Genomic DNA, 18,672 nt, shown 5'->3' on the forward strand with positions numbered 1-18,672 from the left:
GTCTGCTCCACACCACAGGCACTCCAGCTATGTATACACTCCACCAGCCGTTAACCCAGACTACACATCTATGTCACAAGTATATATAGATGAAGTGCCTGATTCTGTTGGGTACTCCAGCTAATACCCAAGACATATAAAATAAATAAAATAAATACTCTACAAAAAGTCAACCAGTTGGCAAAATTAGATGAATTATTAAACAAGTAGTTCACAACATGGAAACAAATCTTTCTTAAACATGTTAAGCATATTATCAGTACTGTGCAGTTCAAGATTATTGTATAGTTTTTTACAATACACAATGTAAAGAAGCAAAAAATAATGAAGACTTGGTAGCAAAATGAAAGGAAATGAGAGAAAAAAATCTTTGAACAGTGTACTATTAGTTTGACTGTCACAATTAAAGTAAATTCTTGAAGTGAAATAATAAATGAGTTTCAGCTTGTTTCTTACTGCATTTTTTTAACCTGATATATTTCAATAGTAAACTTGCAATAAGATGCATGAATTGTGATTGGGATTATTAAGCTATTAGTTTATTTTGTTAGTATATACTATAACTATTCAAGTTTAAGAATCATTTTACAAAATGAGACCTCATAAGCCATAAATCACGATGAGAAGTGTCTGGATACAGTGACGGTAAAGTGAGATGCTATAAAAGTTTTGTCCCATGACACTCAGTCTGTGTGACATTTGTCTGTTTAAACAGCTATGCGGCAGCTCTACTGTCTGCAAACCAGATATCCACAGTTTACCAGAGTCAGCATTAGTAAAAGTTAAGGTTAGGCTTATGAGGGTGCAACAGCACGAGACTGAGGTCAAAGGGAGAATGCATCCAGAGTTCAAATGTCAAGGGTGAGTAGTAAAGCTTTCATTACCCAATTCAGCAAATGATGTACAAACATGAACTTCCATGACCCCGCACAAGCATATGCTCACATGACATTAAATAACGGCTGCTATAGAATTGTGTGTGTGTGTGTGTGTATGTGTGTGTGAGTGTGTGTGTGTGTGTGTGTGTGTGTGTGTGTGTGTGTGTGTGTGTGTGTGTGTGCGTGTGTGTGTGTGTGTGCGTTTGTTTTTGTGACATATCAGGACAAATCTATGAATACACACCAACAAAGTCAGGACATGTGTAGAAGTCAGGACCAAAACCAATGTCCTCATTTTTTCTGAGCATGCCACAGTGTTCTCCAGCCTTAAATATATACTTGGTGCAAAAATCTCCTTAGGCTTTAATTTTCACAATTTTTTGAAATCATCTGTGTAAGAGTGTATCATATTTTTTGCTCACTCACTGATACGCCAACTATTGGAAGTGTGAGGTACTGCGCTAAACATTTACACACAGAAAGTCAAAATAAGAGTCTTTCTAACTTTTCGTTATGAAATTCACAGTTATGAAGTCGGAATGCCTAGCTATCTAGCCAATGATTTACCAAATAAACAGCGCGTTGGCAACTAAAACGGTTCTAAGGATTGGAATTTAAACATTATAACTTACAATTATCTACAACTTAATATTAGGACGAATGCTGTTACAAGCTAGCTCAAGTTAGCAGACTCGTTCTAGCTCTCTGGCTAAAAGTGACAGGTTCTTGTTAATACACAAGCTGTCTAAAATGTTAAATGTGTGGCTAACCACATCCACTGAACCAGCGGTGATCTAGTGATTTTTATCTTGAAGACGTCCACGGGGGACCTTTATTTTGGTGGTGCCGTGAAAGCCGGAACATGTGGTGCTCATTCTCTGTGTTTATCAGCAAATATGGATTTATATAATTTTGACAAATCTTTGGATATTTAATAAACTTTTAATTTCACAAACCTTGCAGATTTAATCGAATCCATAAGTCAGATATTCTGAAGTGCACACTGGTATCCTGCATCAACCTGCATACTGTGCATGACAGACAGTCCGTGTAACATTATATGCTTATATATTAAGGTTCCGTGAGTCATATTCATAATTTTACATATATATATATATATATATATATATATATATATATATATATATATATATATATATATATATATATATATATATACACACACACACATTTTTTACAAATAGGAGATTGTTTGAAAATTCTAAATATATTAGTCTACGTTGAGTACAGAATTAAAATGTCTTATGTGAAGTGGTGTTTAATGTTGTGCAAATAGATAAGTGCATAAGCTTGAGTTATACAAGTACATAATATTATGCATTTGTAAACATTAAAAGCGAATTGTCAATATGCATGATATAAATTATATATTTGTATCTAGAATGGTTGGCTTTAAAATGTAAGAGCATTATGTATTATTAGATAGCTGCACTAGTTAGCTTCAGAGCTAGAATACATGCAGGTATTAATCAAATCATGTTCAACAAAACAATGTTATGTCAGAATTTAGATGTATGTATGTGTTATGCTGTAAGTTTAATTTATGATCAATGTTAAAACAGTTATCACAATTCTTTTTTTTTCACCACACATTTATGGATGTGAAATTTTTTTTTGTTAATACATCTGAACAAATCCATATATACTATATTCCACAAACATTCCACTGAATGTTAAATCACATGTAAATCTATTACGACCTCATTCGCTTACTGGTTCAAGAAATACAAGGTCTGGGACAAATATTGTTTTTAGTTTACATTCACTAGCAAGGCTAGCAAGCCTCACTGATGTGGGCTACATCATTATGTAAATGTTATTTGCATTTGATTGAGTTTATCTGAACCCTTTCAGAAACATATGGAATCAGATATTCTTCAGGATTTAGTGATGAGCTAGTCAAGTCAAAATACAATGACCCATTGGTAGAATACTGAGTAACGTCTAGGTTACTAAAGTAACCCTCGTTCCCCGAAGACCAGTCGACCAAACAGGTCGACCTGGGCTTCCCCGAAGCGCTCCCATATCAACTCAACAGCCTCGGGGTGGAGCCGGCATTCTCCGCGGGGCGCAGGCTGCCGTGAGAGCGCATCCGATGCATGGTTGAGCTCACCCGGGATGTGAACGGCGCGCAGCGATTTCAGCAGCGCATGACTCCAAAGGAGCAGAAGGCGAGCGAGCTGAGACATGCGGCGGGAACGCATACCGCCCATATGGTTGATATATGCTACCGCTGCCATGCTGTCCGTCCTGACCAGCACGTGTTTCTGCTCCAGGGCCGGTAAAAAAACGGCGGAGAGCGAGAAACACTGCCAGCAGCTCTAGGCATTTCATATGCCAATGCAACTGGGGGCCCTTCAACGGGCCGGCTGCTACATGCTCGTTGTACACGGCTCCCCAGCCCGCGCTGGAAGCATCTGTCTATACGACAACATGCGTGGATACTTGTCCTAAGGGCACCCGGCCCGTAGAAAATCAAGATCCGCCAGGGGCTGAGGTTGCGGCGACACAGCGAGGTGATGGTCACCCGGTGCGCGCCCGCGCGCCATGCCCGTCTGGGGACTCGATCGCGAAGCCAGAGCTGGAGTGGTCTCATATGAAGCAAACCGAGCTGCATGATCGTGGCAGCGGATGCCATATGCCTCAGGAGCCTCTGAAAAAATTTCAGTGGAACCACTGTTTTCCTGTCGAGAATACTCAGACAGGACAGCACTAGCCTGGCGTGCTCTCTGAAGGTCAGCTCCATCCCGAGATAAGAGATGCTCTGCCCCAGGGCGAGCATGCTCTTTTCTCGGGTGACCTGAAGCCCTAACTGGTCGAGGTGCTGAACCCTGTCCCTGTGCATAATCAATTGATCCCGGGACACGACTAGAATCAACCAGTCGTCGAGATAATTGAGAATGCGAATGCCCTCGATGCGCAGAAGCGCTAGGGCACCCTCCGCGAGTTTCGAGAAAACCCGCAGAGACAGAGAGAACCCGAAGGGGAGGACTTTGTACTGCCAGGCTCGACCTTCAAACGCGAACCGGAAAAATCGATGGTGGCGTGGAAGAATGGAGACATGGAAGTATGCATCCTTCAGGTCTTTAGCTGCAAACCTATCCCAAGGAGGGACGGATTGTAAAATGCGCTTCTGCGTGAGCATCTAGAATGGCATTTTGTACAAACACCGATTCAGTCTGTGCAGATCTGGAATTGGCCTCAACCCTCTTTTTGGGCACAATGAAGTACGGGCTGTAAAACCCGCTCTCCATTTCAGCTGGAGGGACCAGCTCGATTGCATCCTTCACCAGGAGGACAGCAATCTCCTCGCACAAGACAGGGGCGGACACCGGATTTACATCCGTGAAATACACGCCCGTGAACTGAATCGCATTACCTAATCTGATTGTCCGTATGAGCCACCGTGACGGGCTGGGATCGCTAACCAGGCTGACAGAACTCGTGCTAATGGCACCATTGGAATAATCATTGACATGCCAGCAGTAGGGCAGCTCGGGATGGGAAAGCGGCGTGGTCTCCAGCCCCACCTCCGAAGCAGCCCGGGGAAGCACATGTTCGATTCGAGATCCGGAGCCACGCTAACCACCCCAGAGGGGGGGCGTGGCTCCGAACCCTCATCGGAGCATGTTAACCCACCCTCCGATGCAGCGATGGACATCTGGTCGCCGATTTCATCCAGCGAGAGCAGACCCATCCCGGGGGATGCGCCATCACCCTAGCTGGAATCATGGATGGAGCGCACTGTGGAGGAGTGGGGGATTCGTTGGCCCGGACGTGGCGGATGAGTCCCCACTTTAGCCCTCAGGTCTGCCCGAGTGCTAACCAACTGGCAGGTAGCAGCAGGGGTGGCGCCGTCTGCAGCCAGAGAGCGCCGCGACCTCAGTTGCGCAACAGTCATGCCCTCACAGTGAAGACATGAGTTGCCCGCGAGAACTGCGTTGATATGCTGGAGCCCCAAACATATCAGTCCCTGTGCCCATCATCCGGGGAGAGGAAACCACCACATCCAGAAATGCACGGTAGGTACGACATCTTTAAAAAGACGCGTTTGCACGACCGTGTTGCTCTCTTAGGGGACTCTGCTCTTTTAGACAGCTCTTTTGTGATCACTACCGATGAAACGCCCAGGGATGGGAAGAACCCAGCTCAACCACCGCTGTCTGTGTCGTCACCCACACCGGAGGAATACAGCTTGCACTGATGCATAGGAACTCTTCAAGCTCAGTAGTGAGGGTCTAAATGAAAAAGATAACTGCTCGCTCCGCATGCGCTAGCTATATACTCGCCTAATTGACTTGATCGCTGGCATCTGTGGAGCCGAGCGCTACCAATTCATTTGGCATTCATTGGCCTGTTTTTTACTCTTCAGAGTGATTGGTTGACTAAATGTCCTCCCGAAGTCTGAGCAGACACACGTCAGAGTTCACCTGAACTGGAACTGTTATAGCATTCTCCTGCCGTCTTACTTTTGTCCTCACAGATAAAACTAAACAAAACGCTACCATAAGCAAAATGTAACAAACTTAAAGCATGACTACCAGGACTGAGAGGGGAAAAAAAATTAATTGAAGTAAAAGCACAAGTGGCTGGCACTTCTGTTGTCTGACATACAGTACATGAAGGGCTTTGTCCATGAGAGCAATAGTCTTGAGCCCTCAATTCGGTGCACGCAGTTTATTCTGCTCACTTGGCTTCAGCTCTTTCTTGACTACTCAGCATCATTCTACACTTTCTGTACAACTAAGCTTCCTCTGAAAGTAGATTTTATTGTTTTTGTTTAAGGCCTTGGTGCTTTCTATCTATCCAATATGTTGTCCATATGCAATTTAATGTGCATGTCGATTGAACTACTTCAGCATTAACCCCATGAAAATAAGCGAGTCAGCAAGGTGTTCTTCCTTCTGAAACATCACTCCATGGTCTTTAAGTTGAATGTTTTTATAATTTATTTACTCATGACAATTTTATTTATGAAAATGTATTTACTTTTTCTTTTAGATGAATACAATGAGTTTAAACACTGACAGTTCTGAGCTTTATAATGGCAATGACCTGCAACCAACAGTTATGGTTCATGGTTTAATGACGGCTTTCTGAAGTGGAACGAGGAGTTTGAAGCTGATGTCAGAAGCCACACCTATGTCCAGAATACATCACCTGACACCCAATCTCAATTCAGTTTGGAAATGCAAGCAATTTACAGTAGTCTCAGTGATCTAATTAAACAGAAATATATTTGATTACATATTGTATATTTAATGGTGGCTTGTGCGGCTTCAGACAGTTTTGCTCCAACCCTAATTAAACAAGCTGATCCAACTAATCAAGGTCTTCAAGACTATTAGACACTAGTAGCCACTAGACCCATGGGCAAACTCGATCCTGCAGGGCAGGTGTCCTGCACAGTTTAGCTCCAACACTAATCAAACACACCTGCTTATAGATTTCTAGTGATCTTGAAGACATTGATTAGCATGTTCAGGAGGGTTTGATAAGTGTTGGAGCAAAACTGTGCAGGACACCCCAGCACACTGAAAAAAATGATTCAAAGATGATTCCTTGGATTTACAATTTTTTTTTTTTAAAGTGGTTGTAAACAATTTATTTGGACTGAATTTAAACAAACAAATTAAGACGAACATTACTCAATTTAATTTGTTTGTTTAAATTCAACCCATATTAATTGTTTGCAACAGTTTTGCAGACATTATTTTTTTCAGTGCACTAGACAGTAAACACAACCTTATTGTTCTAAAGAACCCTTTTATTCTGAAATATCTGTACAATTTATATTTCAATATGTATCTTGTTTGCTACCATCTTTATTTTGTTTCTGTTTTTAGTTTATCAGAACACAACCCCTTCTCCACAGAATAAATATCAGTAGCCTAATAAAGTAGAATTTAGAGATATTGAATTTATGATCAATATTAGTATTTTTTCCTTAAGTATTATTACAACATTTAACTCAGTTGTGTATTTCAGATGCTGTGAAGTCATATAACTGTATAACTAATGCTAAATTATAATGACTTTTTTTGTATAAGTCGGTGGGTGCTAGCAACCAAAATTCTTCAAAATATGTTCTTTTGTGTTCAACAGAAGAAAGAAAATCATAAAGGTTTAAAATTACACAAGAAGAGTAAATGATGAGGTAATTGTGCATTTCGGGTGAACTGTCCCTTTAACACACGATCAATAGAGGCCAATTGCAAGTATATCAGTAGTCCTCAACAAAATAGTTGCCACCGCGTTTCCTCATGTTTCGGTGAGTTAATGTTGTGGGTACGCCAAAATCAATTTAATAATAATAATAAAAACATGCTATATTCGACACAGGCGTGGCTTCTGACGTCACGCCCTTTTTACCCGGGAAATCATTTCTGGCGCAAAACCCGTGAACAGGACCACACGAGGAGTGCATTTATCAGGATAGAGCGTCAAGAGAGAGAGGTAAGTTTACTAGCTTGTTTTGTAAACTCATATTTGTCAATTTGTGAAACGCAGACCAATTAAACCAATTATAGACAGCTAACATTACAGATGAGCCAATTACTGTCGTTGCTTGCCAATGGTCGTTAGGCCTGGCACGACAACAATTTTTTTGATTGATGATATATTGTTCCCGAAATAATTGCGTTAAACAATATTATCGTCATTTGAACACAATGCCCCAAAATACAAGTATATTAAAAAAATATAAACTGGAGAAACTGCCCAGGCCCTGCTTTCGCCTCGGAGAAGGATAAGAACACCACGATCTGCACCACGTAAAAATGTAAATTATTGAAGTGATGATGTACATGTATTGTTCGATAAGTCAATATATATTGAGAATTCCGAAGTACTTGTTGTACATTGTACAAAGTAAATTTGTAAAAATGGATCTGGGAAATGGAAAGTGCATATTTCATTTCAAGTTTTAACTTTAACTTGCAGTCTTTCATCTACTTTTTATTTTTTTTGCTTTTTTATTTTTGATAAATACATGTTTTTTGTGTTACTAGTAAGCATGGTCTAAGTTGGTAGTATGTTTTAAGCTGATTGGACACAGTAAATGTGTAGTGTCATACAATCAAGATTTAAGTAATATTCACTGAGCTTTTGATTATTTGCTTTTTAACTCTACTTTTCAGAATGTAAATACATAACTGGATGCAATGTCTAAACGGAAGAGAATTAGTCCTGTGGAGGATGCCACTACACACATTCTGTCTGGCAAAGACAAGCCATGCTTTGAGGAGAGATTCATTAACTCTCATAAAGGTTAGTTAGTATCTGTATTTCAATGCTTTAGTCATCTCACACCACAAGAACATACTGTAGATTATTAAATCATATATCAAACATTAGACTGATATACATACGATAATAGCATTAAATGCATATGTAAAGCTGTGCTATGTTGAAAAATCTAATTTCAGTAGTTTTTTTTTACTGGTATTATTAAGATAATTATTTTTTTGATGAAACAGTTGCTGTTGTGAATTGTGCAACTGATTGAACAGTTTTTCACAAAGGTTGAAACTAACCAGATGTTGGAAGAAGTTTTTATGGCCTGTAATTAATTAGTGCATGCCCATTAAAGGCCATGTCAATTAAATAAAGGACCACCTAATTGTCACTGAAACGCATAATTTTCAACGCTGTCATTTCTCTATTTTAGGTAGAGGTGTGTTTGCTAGCATGTCCATTGACAAAGGATGCTTCATTCTTGAATACCGTGGAAAGTTAATTTCCCAAGAGGAGAGCCAAATAAGACAGAATAAATACAGTGAAACAGAAAATACCTTCTTATTTGACTTTGATTGGGACGGAAAACAATGGTGGTAGGTTTTGGGAACCATTTGTACTATTTTTGAACTATTGGAAACCAGTCTCATGTTTTGTTTTCTCATTTTAGCATTGATGCCTCAAAAGAAGATGGTTCACTTGGGAGATTAGTGAATGACGATTACAAGTCTCCTAACTGTAAAATTAAAAAAATAGGTGTTGGAGGCAAACCACATCTGTGTTTGTTTTCAATTAAGGACATAGCTTCTGGTGAAGAAATAACATACAACTATGGAGATTCAAAATGGCCATGGCGTACTCTGGTAATTAGGTCTCTATTTACCTTGAGTTGGCGTTGTTGAGTTATTGTACTTAATGTGTTATATTACCTGATAAACTGAACAATTTCTATTAATAATAACGATGCAGTATTATTAATAATAACGATGCAGTATTGACAGCATTGAACACTGCAAAAAAAAAAAAAGATTTGTTTAGACCAGGTTCTCTCTTTACAGATCAACCGAGCAGACTCTTGCAGTGATGAGAACACGCCATCAGAAGAGGCCGCATGCTTTCCTACCAAAATCAACAAGAAGTCAACTGAACAGGTAGATATTTTCAGTTTGAGTCAAGTTTTTGATCGTCTTATGAGACACAAGGAACATAATGATCCGTTTAGACCCTCAGAAGGTTCCAGTTTCACTCTAATCTATTATTGTATAGAGTAATAGACTTATTTGAACATAATAAGAAAGTCCTCATTTTTAAACCGTGACGTAGCTTGAGGATTCCAGGAGTGTGTGAGGATAATCTGTCCACTGTACTGACATTGATGTGGTGTGAATCGTGTCGTGTGTGTGTGTGAAGGTCCTGATGTTTCTCCAGTATGAAATAAATGTAGTGTTTCTCAGAGTAGATGATGTTCTCTCTTTACAGATCAACCGAGCAGACTCTTGCAGTGATGAGAACACGCCATCAGAAGAGGCCGCATGCTGTCCTACCAAAATCAACAAGAAGTCAACTGAACAGGTAGATATTTTCAGTTTGAGTCAAGTTCTTGATCGTCTTATGAGACACAAGGAACATAATGATCCGTTTAGACCCTCAGAAGGTTCCAGTTTCACTCTAATCTATTATTGTATAGAGTAATAGACTTATTTGAACATAATAAGAAAGTCCTCATTTTTAAACCGTGACGTAGCTTGAGGATTCCAGGAGTGTGTGAGGATAATCTGTCCACTGTACTGACATTGATGTGGTGTGAATCGTGTCGTGTGTGTGTGTGAAGGTCCTGATGTTTCTCCAGTATGAAATAAATGTAATGTGTTTCTCAGAGTAGATGATGTTCTCTCTTTACAGATCAACCGAGCAGACTCTTGCAGTGATGAGAACACGCCATCAGAAGAGGCCGCATGCTGTCCTACCAAAATCAACAAGAAGTCAACTGAACAGGTAGATATTTTCAGTTTGAGTCAAGTTCTTGATCGTCTTATGAGACACAAGGAACATAACGATCCGTTTAGACCCTCAGTAGGTTCCAGTTTCACTCTAATCTATTATTGTATAGAGTAATAGACTTATTTGAACATAAGAATAGGGATGGCCAAAAACATTTTTTTCCAATAGTTTTTTTAAACTGTGGTCCATTCATTATTGATTCTCAAAAGCAGTGAATCGATTTTTTTATTATTATTTTTTTTTTGTATTTTATTTTGGTTATCATTGCACATGCATGTCATCGAGGCATCCGCACTCACACTTACAGCCACATACATCATCAGGGCTTAACTTTTTGCAGTGTGTGGAAACAGTGTGAGGTCACCTGAGCAGGAGCAGAACTGAAGTGATGCTCACTGATCAACACAGATCATTTCCCTGGTCTCGAGACCACATCTCTGCTTTTTAATGATTAACTGATTAATTCCTTTAGTTAAATGGTTTAAAATATAAGTCATGTTAAAAATTTCTTTCAAGCTGTTTTTAAAATGTTTGCTGCGTGAGGAAAAAAATTAGCTAGACCCATCATTCATAATTGTGTTCTAGAGAAAAGCTCAGTCATGTCGAAGTTGCAATTAAATGCTTTACCAGAACATGATAAATAAATAGGTATGCCTATCTGTGAGAATATTACAAAGCCATATTATTAAATAATAAAGAATAAATAACTTAATATTGTAAGCATATGCTTATTTTTGCACTTTTGTGAAACGAGAAGGAAAAGTTATAGACTGGAAAATATTGTAGATATTAAAGTTTAATTTTATCTTAAATGTAAAATAAGCTAATCAAGTTTTAGATGGGACTCTTTTTAGGCAGGTGTTCTAAAGAAATTAATCTGCCCACTATTTTAGGCTATATGTTGTTAAGCTACTGAGGGGAGTTTTGTTGTTTGTTTAATGTGCAACAGCTTTTAGAACAAGTGGCGCTTAAATTATTTTTTATTAATTTACCGTTTGTAAAATGTTCACCTGATTCAGTTTTTGAAATTTCAAAACTTTAAAATTTATATTCATCGATTTGTGAATCGAATAGAAAACTTGTATTAAAATCTAATTGAATCTGGGCATTTTAATTGATGCGCACCACTAATAAAGTCCTCATTTTTAAACCGTGCCGTAGCTTGAGGATTCCAGGAGTGTGTGAGGATAATCTGTCCACTGTACTGACATTGATGTGGTGTGAATCGTGTCGTGTGTGTGTGTGAAGGTCCTGATGTTTCTCCAGTATGAAATAAATGTAATGTGTTTCTCAGAGTAGATGATGTTCTCTCTTTACAGATCAACCGAGCAGACTCTTGCAGTGATGAGAACACGCCATCAGAAGAGGCCGCATGCTTTCCTACCAAAATCAACAAGAAGTCAACTGAACAGGTAGATATTTTCAGTTTGAGTCAAGTTCTTGATCGTCTTATGAGACACAAGGAACATAATGATCCGTTTAGACCCTCAGAAGGTTCCAGTTTCACTCTAATCTATTATTGTATAGAGTAATAGACTTATTTGAACATAATAAGAAAGTCCTCATTTTTAAACCGTGACGTAGCTTGAGGATTCCAGGAGTGTGTGAGGATAATCTGTCCACTGTACTGACATTGATGTGGTGTGAATCGTGTCGTGTGTGTGTGTGTGTGAAGGTCCTGATGTTTCTCCAGTATGAAATAAATGTAATGTGTTTCTCAGAGTAGATGATGTTCTCTCTTTACAGATCAACCGAGCAGACTCTTGCAGTGATGAGAACACGCCATCAGAAGAGGCCGCATGCTTTCCTACCAAAATCAATAAGAAGTCAACTGAACAGGTAGATATTTTCAGTTTGAGTCAAGTTCTTGATCGTCTTATGAGACACAAGGAACATAACGATCCGTTTAGACCCTCAGTAGGTTCCAGTTTCACTCTAATCTATTATTGTATAGAGTAATAGACTTATTTGAACATAAGAATAGGGATGGCCAAAAACATTTTTTTCCAATAGTTTTTTTAAACTGTGGTCCATTCATTATTGATTCTCAAAAGCAGTGAATCGATTTTTTTATTATTATTATTTTTTTTGTATTTTATTTTGGTTATCATTGCACATGCATGTCATCGAGGCATCCGCACTCACACTTACAGCCACATACATCATCAGGGCTTAACTTTTTGCAGTGTGTGGAAACAGTGTGAGGTCACCTGAGCAGGAGCAGAACTGAAGTGATGCTCACTGATCAACACAGATCATTTCCCTGGTCTCGAGACCACATCTCTGCTTTTTAATGATTAACTGATTAATTCCTTTAGTTAAATGGTTTAAAATATAAGTCATGTTAAAAATTTCTTTCAAGCTGTTTTTAAAATGTTTGCTGCGTGAGGAAAAAAATTAGCTAGACCCATCATTCATAATTGTGTTCTAGAGAAAAGCTCAGTCATGTCGAAGTTGCAATTAAATGCTTTACCAGAACATGATAAATAAATAGGTATGCCTATCTGTGAGAATATTACAAAGCCATATTATTAAATAATAAAGAATAAATAACTTAATATTGTAAGCATATGCTTATTTTTGCACTTTTGTGAAACGAGAAGGAAAAGTTATAGACTGGAAAATATTGTAGATATTAAAGTTTAATTTTATCTTAAATGTAAAATAAGCTAATCAAGTTTTAGATGGGACTCTTTTTAGGCAGGTGTTCTAAAGAAATTAATCTGCCCACTATTTTAGGCTATATGTTGTTAAGCTACTGAGGGGAGTTTTGTTGTTTGTTTAATGTGCAACAGCTTTTAGAACAAGTGGCGCTTAAATTATTTTTTATTAATTTACCGTTTGTAAAATGTTCACCTGATTCAGTTTTTGAAATTTCAAAACTTTAAAATTTATATTCATCGATTTGTGAATCGAATAGAAAACTTGTATTAAAATCTAATTGAATCTGGGCATTTTAATTGATGCGCACCACTAATAAAGTCCTCATTTTTAAACCGTGCCGTAGCTTGAGGATTCCAGGAGTGTGTGAGGATAATCTGTCCACTGTACTGACATTGATGTGGTGTGAATCGTGTCGTGTGTGTGTGTGAAGGTCCTGATGTTTCTCCAGTATGAAATAAATGTAATGTGTTTCTCAGAGTAGATGATGTTCTCTCTTTACAGATCAACCGAGCAGACTCTTGCAGTGATGAGAACACACCATCAGAAGAGGCCGCATGCTTTCCTACCAAAATCAATAAGAAGTCAACTGAACAGGTAGATATTTTCAGTTTGAGTCAAGTTCTTGATCGTCTTATGAGACACAAGGAACATAATGATCCGTTTAGACCCTCAGAAGGTTCCAGTTTCACTCTAATCTATTATTGTATAGAGTAATAGACTTATTTGAACATAATAAGAAAGTCCTCATTTTTAAACCGTGACGTAGCTTGAGGATTCCAGGAGTGTGTGAGGATAATCTGTCCACTGTACTGACATTGATGTGGTGTGAATCGTGTCGTGTGTGTGTGTGTGTGTGTGAAGGTCCTGATGTTTCTCCAGTATGAAATAAATGTAATGTGTTTCTCAGAGTAGATGATGTTCTCTCTTTACAGATCAACCGAGCAGACTCTTGCAGTGATGAGAACACGCCATCAGAAGAGGCCGCATGCTGTCCTACCAAAATCAACAAGAAGTCAACTGAACAGGTAGATATTTTCAGTTTGAGTCAAGTTCTTGATCGTCTTATGAGACACAAGGAACATAATGATCCAATTAGACCCAGTGGTGTCAACTTATTTTTAGTGTATTTTCAGACTCCTTAGTGACAAATTTTCAAAAAAGCGACTAGCGCCAAATCTAGCAACCTTTTTTTTTTTTGCTGTTACTGGAGATTTTTGGAGACTCTGATCTGTCTTAAATTTAATAATTTTAAAAAAAAGCTATTAAAAAAAGTTAACATTGTTGGAATTTCAACATACAGGTTCTGAACTGTTTATTTATAAACCACAGCTACACAGGTTTGCTGCCCGGATAAACCGACTGAGAGAACATCATAACAGACATGCTGAACGCTTTGAAAAGCTGTCTGAAGCACTTGTAATTGAAGGACGGGTGCCTGATAGCTCAGCGAATGATGAATCTGAGGTATATGCTAGTTTTTTTTTGTTTGTTTTTTGGAGGGGGGGTCAAAATGTCTTTCATATTTCAGCGTAATGTTTCTCATAGGGGCTTTTAATACAGTATTGACTGATCCCACAGATATCTTGTGAGGAATCCTGTTCTGACTACAGTGACAAGGATTATGTCCCTGATTCAGACAGTAGCTCATCAGACAGCAGTTGTAGAAGTGAAGAGCTTTATAACTTGCATGCTAAGCCACTGAAGGGAGGTGTTGTGGGGTTTCAGAGTACAACAGACAGGAGTGCAACAGACAGGAGTGCAGCAGACAGGAGTGCAAGCGCATTAAATAACCGCTCCACATCTGTGACCCCGATGCCTACTGACCTGCAAATAAACAGATACAAGAAGAAACAATATTGTGTTTATTGTCAGAAGCCATTCTCTAAAATCGCACGACACTTGGAGTTTGTTCATCACAATGAACTGGAGGTAGCTAAGGCATTCAGCTTTGACAAAAAGTCAAAGGAAAGAAGAGCGAGATTACACCTTTTGAAAAGTAGAGGGAATTTTGCCCATAATGCTGCAGTTTCAAAAGCTGGAATTGGGGAAATGGTTGCTTGCCGGCGGCCCAAAGAAGAAAAATCTACCTCTGACTTCAGTCACTGTATCCACTGTCAAGGTCTGTACAACAGAAAGACCCTATGGAGACACATGCGAACATGCCCCCAGAACCCCACAAATGAAAAACACACAGTTGGACAGAGGAGAGTTCAGTCACTCATCAGCTTGAGCCTTCCTCCACCAGCGGATGTTAGCAAAAGCGTATGGACCATTGCTTGTGAGATGGTGAATGATGAAGTTTCAGATGTTGTAAAAAAAAATAGATACATTCTTCTTTTAGGGGAGCAGATGTACAACAGGCTGAAGTCACATTCAGGAAGAAATAACTATGTTAAACAAAAAATGAGGGAAGTAGCAAGGCTTCTCATCACTGCCAGATCACTGACACCCATTCATAATATAGAGGACTTCATCCAACCCTGCAATTTTTCTCATGTTATAAAAGCAGTAAGAGCAGTCGCTGGATTCAGTGAGGAGACAAACACCTACAAGATACCATCACTGGCACTGAAGCTTGGACACAGCTTGGTGAAGATTGCCAACTCGGTGGAATGCAATGCACTGATGTCAGGACGCGAAGCCGTTGCAGAGTGTGCACGAAATTTCAGACGTTTGTATGAAAGCAAGTGGAATGATGTAGTGTCTGCAGCTGCACTGACTACTCTGGGTGAAGCTAAATGGAATAAGCCACAAGTCCTGCCATTTACAGAGGATGTCAGAACACTGCACACATTTCTATACTCAAAACAGCAAGAGTTTGTGAACGCCCTACAAGACAAACCTACTAGCAAAAACTTTGCCAATCTTTGCAAAGTAATGCTGACACAGATCGTCATTTTTAACAGAAGAAGAGAGGGTGAAGTGTCCAAGATGGAAATCCAGTCTTACACGTCTAGAGATCAAACACCAATGCACAAAGATATCGCAGCTGGGCTCAGTGACTTTGAGAAAAAGCTTTGTAGTTATTTTCAAAGAGTGGAAATACGTGGTAAGAGAGGGAGAAAAGTACCAGTGTTGCTGACCCCTGATATGGTTGTGGCTGTGGATTTCCTTATAAGAATGAGAGAAAGGTGTCAAGTTCCTGTTGAAAACAAGCATTTATTTGCTCGTCCAGGTGCTCTGTCTCACTATCGGGGTGCAGACTGCATTCGCCTGTATGCCAAAGAAAGTGGAGCAAAGCATCCAGAAGCCCTTTGCTCAACAAAGCTACGTAAGCAAGTTGCCACGTTGTCCACAGTATTAAACCTTAAAGACAATGAGATGGATCAATTAGCCAACTTCCTTGGCCATGATATTAGAGTTCATCGGGAGTTCTACCGCCTCCCTGAAAGCACTTTACAGCTTGCAAAGATTAGCAAGGTCTTAATTGCTATGGAAAAAGGGAGACTGCCCGAACTCCAGGGCAAAGGATTAGATGGCATAACAATAGATCCTCAAGGTAAATATAACTGTGTAATATGTATTTTAACACAATCTGTAATCCATGATCAATTTTATTTCACAATGGTGTATATTCTGTGAAATATTAGGATTATTGTCAGTATTTCCTAAAATTTCAAACATAGGCAGCTGATTTGTCTTAATCAGATGCAATTCATGTGTTTTTGTTTTAAACAGATGAAATGGATGTCTCCAGCAACAGTTCCAGTGATGAGGCAGAACTGCAAACTTCAAGTTGCAGAAGTCAAGAGAATGAGGATCATATGAATGGTATATGGTATATTCTACTTCTACATTTTTCTTCCTCCAGCTCTGCCTTTACTCGCTTACTCTGGATAATTACACTAGCTAGAACTGTACATTTCGTCATGTACATAAGTCAGTTTACTATACATCAGATTGTTGCTTGCATGCTCTACTATCAGCAGGCAACCTGCAAGACGAGGGACCTCAAGATGAGGGACTCGAGGTGTCTTCAAAGAAAAAGGCAAAAATGGGTATGAGAAAACATATCACTTGTCAAGTCAGAAGAATAACATGTTTATTGTAAAGATACTAAAGTACAATATTAATAAATTCTTTAATCATTTATTATTGAAATGCTTCATCATAGGCTCCCAGAAAGCACATGTGGGTAGACCTAAATCCCCCTCCATTGTAGACTTGGATGTTGCCCATCTCAAACCAGGTAACTGTTTGAGATTATGAGATTAGACTTAATCTTTACCATAGTCCCAATATGTAGGTGGGATTAAGACATCAGTGTGTGTGTGTGTAGTTCAGGCCTATTATTCACTATGGTCCCAATATGTAGGTGTGATCTAGACATCAGTGTGTATGTGTGTGTAGTTCAGGACTTATTATTCACCATGGTCCCAATATGTAGGTGTGATTTAGACATCAGTGTGTGTGTGTGTGTAGTTCAGGACTTATTATTCACCATGGTCCCAATATGTAGGTGTGATTTATACATCAGTGTGTGTGTGTAGTTCAGGACTTATAATTCACCATGGTCCCAATATGTAGGTGTGATTTAGACATCAGTGTGTGTGTGTAGTTCAGGACTTATAATTCACCATGGTCCCAATATGTAGGTGTGATTTAGACATCAGTGTGTGTGTGTGTAGTTCAGGACTTATAATTCACCATGGTCCCAATATGTAGGTGTGATCTAGACATCAGTGTGTGTGTAGTTCAGGACTTATAATTCACCATGGTCCCAATATGTAGGTGTGATTTAGACATCAGTGTGTGTGTGTAGTTCAGGCCTATTATTCACCATGGTCCCAATATGTAGGTGTGATTTAGACATCAGTGTGTGTGTGTGTGTGTGTGTAGTTCAGACCTATTATTCACTATGGTCCCAATATGTAGGTGTGATTTAGACATCAGTGTGTGTGTGTAGTTCAGGCCTATTATTCACCATGGTCCCAATATGTAGGTGTGATTTTGACATCAGTGTGTGTGTGTGTGTGTGTAGTTCAGGACTTATATATTGAATAATATGTATGGATTGTATAGCAGTAGTAAGTAATGACATTTACTGGCTTTGATTGATTTGCTTTGTATTTTAATTTTTTTAGGTCCAAAAGTCATTGTGAAAAGGAAGTGGTCAGAAGAGGAGGTCAATGCAGTTGAAAAACATATGCTGCATTTCATACACAGCTGTAGAGTTCCTGGGAAAGCAGACTGTGTCTCGTGTCTGTTGGCCGAACCTCATGCACTAAGAAACAGAGATTGGTCTGCTGTTAAGTTTTATGTAAATAACAGAATTGCTGCTTTGAAAAGACAACAGAGTCGGTAGGAGAGATTTTTCTTTACACATATATGCTGTTTTTAGTGTTGTCACGATACTGGAGTTTGATACCAATTGGTACTGAAATTTTAAAAACGTCCATTTCCATGCTCAACAGAAATGACTGTGATTGGCCGTGAAGGTCATCAGTTCATCGAACTCACCGCTGTTTACTAAGTGTAACCACAGATACAGGGACACTGGAGCGTTGTAAAGCTGTGAAGATCGGCTGGTCTGTCTGAGCTGACATACGAGCGATCCGATGATGAATCGACTGATCTTCGTGGTTTTAAAAGGCTCCAGTGTCCCTGTATCTGTGGTTACACTCAGTCAACAGCCTTGATTTCAGTAAACTGATGACTTTCACGGCCAATCACAGTCATTTCTGTTGAGCATGTGAACACAACGGCAAATCAGCGGTTTTTAAGAACGCGCTCAAAATGTTCGCAGGAAATGAACGTTTTTAAAATTTTAGTACCGTGACAACACTAGCTGTTTTATGTTTGAGTTTATATGTGTTTTTTGATCTTATCAGAATTTTGTTTGGGCATTAGTTCCAGGACACCAATCTGTTTT

At 39.1% G+C, this 18,672-nt stretch overlaps 2 protein-coding genes across 2 annotated transcripts; both read left to right on the forward strand.

Moving 5' to 3' along the window:
* Positions 1 to 7,960: 7,960 nt before the first annotated feature.
* Positions 7,961 to 13,942, forward strand: LOC130247929 (inactive histone-lysine N-methyltransferase 2E-like). The gene is made up of 11 exons (XM_056481441.1): positions 7,961 to 8,168; positions 8,569 to 8,731; positions 8,806 to 8,998; positions 9,194 to 9,286; positions 9,615 to 9,707; positions 10,038 to 10,130; positions 11,456 to 11,548; positions 11,883 to 11,975; positions 13,302 to 13,394; positions 13,733 to 13,825; positions 13,934 to 13,942. Exons 1-11 carry the CDS (start codon positions 8,063 to 8,065, stop codon positions 13,940 to 13,942), a joined length of 1,122 nt encoding a protein of 373 aa, XP_056337416.1. The 5' UTR covers positions 7,961 to 8,062.
* An 865-nt stretch (positions 13,943 to 14,807) lies between these two features.
* On the forward strand, positions 14,808 to 18,409 carry LOC130247482 (uncharacterized). Its single transcript, XM_056480729.1, has 5 exons — positions 14,808 to 16,299; positions 16,479 to 16,571; positions 16,727 to 16,798; positions 16,915 to 16,989; positions 17,885 to 18,409. The coding sequence occupies exons 1-5, from the start codon at positions 14,850 to 14,852 to the stop codon at positions 18,103 to 18,105; spliced, it is 1,911 nt and encodes a 636-aa protein (XP_056336704.1). The 5' UTR covers positions 14,808 to 14,849; the 3' UTR covers positions 18,106 to 18,409.
* Positions 18,410 to 18,672: the final 263 nt, after the last annotated feature.

This window comes from Danio aesculapii, chromosome 20 (genome assembly GCF_903798145.1).
Source record: "Danio aesculapii chromosome 20, fDanAes4.1, whole genome shotgun sequence".
Classification (NCBI taxonomy): Eukaryota; Metazoa; Chordata; class Actinopteri; order Cypriniformes; family Danionidae; genus Danio; species Danio aesculapii.

Coding starts and splice junctions, on each gene's coding strand:
- LOC130247929 (XM_056481441.1), top strand. CDS start 8,063: ATGTCTAAACGGAAGAGAATTAGTCCTGTGGAGGATGCCACTACACAC. Junction 11,549..11,882: donor ACAAGAAGTCAACTGAACAG/GTAGATATTTTC, acceptor CTCTCTTTACAG/ATCAACCGAGCAGACTCTTG. Junction 13,395..13,732: donor ATAAGAAGTCAACTGAACAG/GTAGATATTTTC, acceptor CTCTCTTTACAG/ATCAACCGAGCAGACTCTTG.
- LOC130247482 (XM_056480729.1), top strand. CDS start 14,850: ATGGTTGCTTGCCGGCGGCCCAAAGAAGAAAAATCTACCTCTGACTTC. Junction 16,572..16,726: donor GAATGAGGATCATATGAATG/GTATATGGTATA, acceptor CTCTACTATCAG/CAGGCAACCTGCAAGACGAG. Junction 16,990..17,884: donor TGTTGCCCATCTCAAACCAG/GTAACTGTTTGA, acceptor TAATTTTTTTAG/GTCCAAAAGTCATTGTGAAA.